This window comes from Kryptolebias marmoratus, linkage group LG20, assembly GCF_001649575.2.
Source record: "Kryptolebias marmoratus isolate JLee-2015 linkage group LG20, ASM164957v2, whole genome shotgun sequence".
NCBI lineage: Eukaryota > Metazoa > Chordata > Actinopteri > Cyprinodontiformes > Rivulidae > Kryptolebias > Kryptolebias marmoratus.
This window is the reverse complement of record NC_051449.1, coordinates 13,708,248-13,715,390: the sequence shown is the minus strand read 5'-3', so window position 1 is coordinate 13,715,390 and position 7,143 is coordinate 13,708,248. Positions and strand designations below refer to the sequence as shown.

The following is a 7,143-nucleotide window of genomic DNA, read 5'->3' as shown; positions in this document are numbered from 1 at the left end:
GTATGTGTGTGTATTTTTTTTTTGTCTGATCCTTGTATGACTGCAATGGCACATGCAGCAGTTTGTACTTAAAATGAAAGAACAAGTGGAAAACAGAAGTAGAACTGTAGGGCTTTAAAAACAGTATCTAAAAGTTGTGCAAAGACCTGACAGGACCTGAGGGATGCATCATCTTTTAGTCCATCTGCTGTACGTTAAGTTTATCTGATAGCCGTTTTTTTTTTTTTTTTAGTATTTTTATCTAGATAAATTACATAATAAAACCCGGTACATATCTAATACTTATAGGGTATACCTGGTACCCTCGGGGAGTGGGTTGTATTATGAAGTGATTTGGTTTATTGAGCAGTACTTGCAAGGTATATATATGGTAACTTACCTGGTACCTGCCTTGTTTATAGGTACTTACTCAGTAAGTACCCAGCTCTGTTATGGATTGCAGCCATTAAGGGTAGACTAAACAAATGGGAACAAATAGTGTTTTTGTGACAGGTTGCCAGTAGCAAAGTGCCTAAAAGATTCTATTTAACTTTTCTGGTGTGTGTCCACTCAACACTGGTTCATCCTTTCAGTTGTTTCTACATTTGAATGTTACAGTCAGGCTTAAAAACAAACCAAAATATTTCTCTAATAATGATCAGGTATTAGACTGAAAATGAGTTTCAAAGAATATTTCAAAAATACCTTTGAAAGACCTTCAGAACGTTTGAAAACTATTGATGATGACCACTTTGAAGACTACAAGGAAGGCTCCTGGGAAACAAAATGTAAAGAAATAAGGAAGAGATTCACTAAAATCCTGATTATTGATTGATAAATAAATGCATCACACAAATGTTACAGTTTAGCCTCCTTACACAATGGTTTATCCTTCAAACGGCACAACTTCGGACATGATTTACTTTCATACTTATATGTTTAACGGCTACAACATGCATCTAAAAATACTGTGAAGAAACGGCAGCATTGATAGGAAATATTTAGACATTTAGCACTAAATAAGGCCCTACACCAGTGGTCTCCAACCCTGGTCCTCGAGGGCCACTATCCTGCATGTTTTACTTGTTTCTCTGCTCCAACACACCTGATTTGAATCATTAATAGGTTTCTGCAGAACATGAAGAGGTGATTTAACCACTGAATCAGGTGTGTTGGAGCAGGGAGACAACATGCAGGATAGTGGCCCTCGAGGACCAGGATGGGAGACCCCTGTCCTACACCTAAATTACACACCAGGACATCTAGTTTTATCAAAGCAGAATTTTATGATTTATTAGCAATTATTATGCCATGCTTTAAAGACATAAGGCACCGCAGGACAGATAACATTTTAGTGAAGTTCCTAAAACGCTGAGCTGCTCTTGTGTCATTGCCAACATTAGGAGCTCGAAAAGCAAAATTACCAAAAGGCCGTGCAGTCAGTCAGGATTGACTCACCAGCCAAATATTAAAAAAAAAAAAAAACTTTACCAGCAGCTCTGACAGTAATAATTGATAGATGTCAGAAGAAATCAATCATTACTCTTCACCCTTTATTTGCCACTTTTTCCTATGGCTGTAAATTATATGCAGCTAATTTGAATTTGGGAACCAACGACAAAATCTGTTGAATTATTAAAATGTATAATTTTTTATGGGAAAATGGGTCAATTTTGAAAAATCTAATCTGAAATGAAGCAGCACTCCTGAAACATCAAGTACCTGATCCCATTCACTGTCTTTAAGCTCTCAGTGAATCCTAAAAGGTCGAGGCGTCTATTAGCTCATCTGAGTAAAAGAAAACATTACAATATATTAGTCTAAACTCTGTAAAGCTTTTCAGTCGGATGTTAAAGTGAGGACATAAAACTAAAGATCAGACTATGAAAAGCAGCGTCCTGGAAACATAGCTCCTTACTCTTTCTAGCTCACCTGAAAAAAAACAAGTCATTAATGAATATTTTCATTAATGACTCTGATTTTAGTTCTGTATTTACCATATAAACAGTGTATTGTGCGCCTTTACACATGAAACTGAAAATGAAAAAAACAATTCATCCATCACCAGCTGTGACAATAATTTCCAAGCAACTTTGTTTTATGTTCATAAAAATGTTTCATTATATTTACAGAGCAAAACATATTTAGAGTCACATTTAAAAATATGTCATTCATTCATTTTTCTTTTCTTCTTTTTTTTTTTGGCAAATAAAGACGTCAGTTTGAAAATACCACACAATGTTGGTAACCTTTTTTTTTTAACTACATGGTGTGCAGCACAAACACGGTTTAAAACATCTCGGTATGAACAAGTATTTCTGATACGCCATCATGACGTAAAAAAACCTCTTGCTTACACGATGGAGCAGAACAGAGATATGATACATTACTTTTTAAGGTTCTCTTTTTTTTTAAACATGATCTCATGAATGTTGTTGGACCTTGACAAAAACTTACCTGTTTTAAGAAAATGAGCTCACAAGTCAAATGAATATTAGTTCAATATTTAACAAACAGGTGACGTAAAAAAGCACAGCAGACAAATTGTTGTTGTTTTTTTTAAAACCAGCAGCACAGCAAGATATACCAGATGAAATAAATATATGAAATGAAATTAAAGCAACCCACCGATGTATTGGTGAGAAAACTTTTTTTTTTTTTGGTTTGATGTGTTACTTACAAAATCCTTTCTTTTTTTTTTTTAGTTTGACAGTTGCACTATACAAGTGTGACTGAACTAAAGCTCCACTGCATCTGCTGGGCTACACACCTGGCCACAGACCTCTTTTTATTTACACCAAAATGACTTAGTGGTCATTCATTAAGTTAGACTTAAAAGGGAAGATCAGAAATTAAGATGCGTTGTAATGCCAAAATGGGCCTCTTGATGATGGGCAAATCTCCTCCCACTGAAGAAAAAAAAAAATTATTTTTTAACACTTCAACAGGTAACGACTGGTTGGAACAAGTACGAGCCGTCAGCTGGAACCAGACAGTCAGTACTAGGTGGTCTTCACCAGATCGTAGACGTGGATGTGAACGTCATCGTCGTATTTTATGTAATATACGGTGGGCTTTGCGGGGACCTGGTAGATGACTAATCCTGTCCTCTTCAGGCCGTTATCTGTGACGTACTCCACCTGCTTACCCACAAGGCTCTCCGGCTCCTCGCCTGGTTTCCTGTCTGCTGGCAGCAGATGTTTGTTCTCTGCAAGACCACAGGAGGAAATAAGACGAGCGGAACTAAAATACACAGCTTTGTTACCAAAGTCGTTCTGTGACAGATCATCTGTCCCACTTTAAAACATTGTGAAAAGTATATATTTTTTTAAGTGAGCATGAATTCTGCACCAAATGTTTAAGAGTAAAGCAGCGAGGCGGAGACAATGAGGCAAGCTCCAATGCAGACTATGTAAATTTGTCCCGTTCTTTACCTCCCACGTCTCTGGGAGCATCTGAAATGTTAAACACTGACGGTTTTCTGCAGAGAGACGCCAAAGGCGCCGTTACCGTACCTGACTCAGGCAGGACACGCAGGTCCCCGTCCTTATAGTCGTCCCACAGCTGGTACATATACAGCACGGGGTCCTTCTCGTAGGTGATGTAATACCAGTGGGTCATGATGGGGGCTCGGGACAGCACCATGCCTCGCCATTCGTTTTTCTCGCCGTCCTCCTTCTCGAACAGATGCTCCACTGCTCGACCCACAAGCTCCTCCGCGCCAGGAGGCACCTTGATCTTATTGTTTACTGTCGGAGAGAGAAATCACCGATGAGCCTGAAACCGTTATGCATCCTACAACATCTGCTAGTTTATAAATAAATATATTATTTTACCATATTAAAAGCAGAGTTTACTTATTTCTCAGTGAGTTTGCAAAAGCATTTACCTTCTCTGTCGTCATTTAAGGTGGCATGCCGTTGTATTTCACATGACTTTATTGTCAATTTAACATTAATACTGCACGTAGTTTACTCGTCTAGGAAAGACAGCAATCAGTTTTATCTATCAGCAACTACAGTCTACAATAAGCAAGAGGAAGAAAAAAATAGAAGTCCAAAAATTGCTTCAATATAAAAAGCCAACTCAAGCTTCAACAGGAAATCCTACAAAGAAGTGACACCTACGGTGACTGTGTTTCAGTGTAGGAGAACACACTGTCCACAGTCAGGATTAAAATAAACCCTTCAGTGTTTACAATCTAAAACTGTCCATAATTAGAGGCAGACGCTGTCATGCTCACCGACTTTCTCCGATAAAACCTGCAGGTTGGACACCCGGTTATCCTTGAAGAGCTCGATGCCGTAGACACAATCAAAGCCGTCATATTTGACCATGTAGAGAGAGCTGTTGACAGCTAGGCGCTCCAGAACGGTGCCTTTCCACTTGGTTACGTTCCCCTTCTCCCTCCAGGTGTGCTGGATCCTGCGGCCCAGAAGATTGTCAGGGTCTGGGCTGAGGGTCGACGCTGAGCTTTCACTCAGCTCCCCACTGCTGCGCTTCCTGTGTATAAAAAAAATGTATTTAGAGATGTCAGCAAAAGGTGCAAAGAACGTGTTCATGCACTTTTAGAGTCGAGGAACAGCAGGTTCAGTCTTCACCAATAATCTAAGATGCAAAATGTCACATTCTGCCCCAAACATTAAGGACTAAAAAATGTCAAACAGAAAAAGAGGGAAACAATCATCAAACAAGCTTCCAGTGTCTAAAATAAACACAATTGTTTCAAGTCTATTTTTTTAATTCACATATCCTGACAAATGTATTCCCTCCAAACATGTTTTTGACAGGATTTCAGTAGAAAAAGCAAAATGTTAGGCTGGACTGCTGTCATTTACAAATCAGACTGAAGGCATTTCAACACATAAAAAATCAGAAACCTCTCAGAGAAAACAAGGACCATTTTCTACACCTTTTACATCTTTACTATTCAAACAAATACTTCACAGCTGGAGGTTTTCTGCTAGAGATGCACTCACAGCTGGAAACGTGAGTGAGGGGATGTGGAGCGTCTGTCTACAGCAAACAGGAGCTACGAGCTGAAGCAGAAAGTAGGCTGTGGAAATTTATTTTCTTGTTGTTTTAAACACTGAAAATCGACATTGAGGCCCACTGTCACACCTGCTGATCTAATGGACATTTTACTAAGGACACAGAGGGAAAACGTCTGCATGAAGACCGAAGCAAAGACTGCACATGCGTGCATCTTCACAAGCCCTTTTGGCTACAATGATTTTACAATGATACATTTAGTTTGTTATTTATAAAACCTTATTTTAGCTTTATTGATACTGCACAAGCTTGATGACCAATGTGATTGAAATAACAATTAAACTTGTGTTTAATTTCATCTCAAAGCCTAAAGTGGTATGAATGCAGTTTTTTTATTTATTCATTTATTTTTGTTTGCTTTGTTTTCTTAGTTGAATTTCAAAGCCTGAGAGTTGGCGCAGCAATTAAGTCACACAACCTTGGTATGGGTGATCAGTGCCTCAGTGCCAACCTTTGATCAATCCTGGTTACACAATGATGGAGTCCATCTGCTTCAAGGCTGAATGTGTTATGTGTTCAGAGATGGTATTCTGCCTAACTTAGTTGGAACGAGTGGTTATTTGAGCTACTGTTTCTTTTCTGTCATCTCAAACCAGTCTGCCCATTTTCTCATTTTTTTGGACCATTCTCCATAAACCCTATAAATGATTGTGTGTAAATAATCCCAGTAGATCAGCAGAAATGCTCAGGCCAGCACGTCTGGCACCAACAACCCTGCCACATTCAAAGCCACTTAAATCGCCTTTCTTCACCATTTCGATGCCTGGTTTGGACTTCAGCGAGTTGTCTTCACGTCTACATGTCTAAAAGCACTGAGTTGCTGCCGTGTTATTGACTGATTAGCGATTTGTGTTTAACAAGCAATAAAACAAGCCAGGCTGAAATCTCCTACTACTGTGATCTTATCTAAAAAGGGGATTTGCCAATCAGTTTAGGCTGATGGATACTTCAGACTCATCTTCACTATCATTATATAGGTCCTGTCAGTTTTCAAATGATATATGATTAGAGCGACAAGAGCACATTGTTGGTCAAACATAGAGTTGAGTAAAATTAAGAACATTTTTATAAACAAAAACCATGATAAAACTGGACAAATGTATATAAAACTGCAAAGGAGTTGTGGGGAAAAAGCTGTTTCAACTTACCTGCCCCGTTTCTTTGACATGTTTCCATAAATTCACACAAACCTACGAGAGACAAATGTAATCAGAGCATACAATAAACACATTCAAAGTAATAATAATAATAAAAAAGTCCTGTATGTTATCCAGTGGGCCACATAAGCCAGCTAAAGACATTCATATTAGTCAACAAACCCATAACCGGATGTAAACAAGCCCCATAGTGAGCAGACTACAGGTTACATTTATATACAGACAGCTAACTGTGGCTAATAAATGTTTAACTACTTCTGTTTAACAGAGCCGTGTCGGCAGTCGTCCAGCTTTAGTTACAGGATGTCTAAAGGCCAACGAGCTAAATAACAAATGCTTAGGGATGGTTTCAGTCGCTATTTACTGTAAAATATTAATTATTCCTCAGAAACGGCTACTGCATTTCTGCACATAAGCTAGCTGAACAAAAGGAAATGCATCGCCATGTAGACGCTGATTTTCCGCCGCGACAGCGGAGGGAGGAGGAGGAAATAAGAAACAAACGAAATAAAAACATTAATATTAACGATGTAGTCGACGAGCCCAATAGTTGAGAGTCAGCAGAAGAAGCTGTTTACCCTACCTGATCAATAATTTCACATGTGTTAGCCTTTGCTGTCCAGATTCCTTCACCTGAGGCTACACAAATACGAACAGGATCTTTTATAAAACTACAAATACCAGGAGGCTGCGCGGCTCGCAAAGCACTCTGGGAATTTTTCAGCTGCGTTATTAGTTTAACGCTTCTGCTGGTAAATTTTGATCAGGGTTACTTTATATCGCTCTTTATATTCTCTTTTTTATGTGTTTTTAGGAAACTGTAAAGGTTATTCTGTAGCTATACATCGTTCACTGTCATTGGATTTAACTTCCACATTTTTCTTTAAATTTGAGGGTTATATAAAAAATTTAAATTCGTTGTTTTGTTGAGGAAAAATCGCAAGTATAGTTTTCC

At 38.5% G+C, this 7,143-nt stretch overlaps 1 protein-coding gene across 1 annotated transcript; it reads right to left on the bottom strand.

The window, feature by feature from the left end:
- Positions 1–2,099: 2,099 nt before the first annotated feature.
- On the bottom strand, positions 2,100–6,883 carry LOC108239475 (spindlin-Z-like). Its single transcript, XM_017422193.3, has 5 exons — positions 6,772–6,883; positions 6,180–6,221; positions 4,223–4,482; positions 3,495–3,728; positions 2,100–3,187 (listed from the first exon to the last, which is right to left on the bottom strand). The coding sequence occupies exons 2-5, from the start codon at positions 6,197–6,199 to the stop codon at positions 2,982–2,984; spliced, it is 720 nt and encodes a 239-aa protein (XP_017277682.1). The 5' UTR covers positions 6,200–6,221; positions 6,772–6,883; the 3' UTR covers positions 2,100–2,981.
- Between the last annotated feature and the right edge of the window lie 260 nt (positions 6,884–7,143).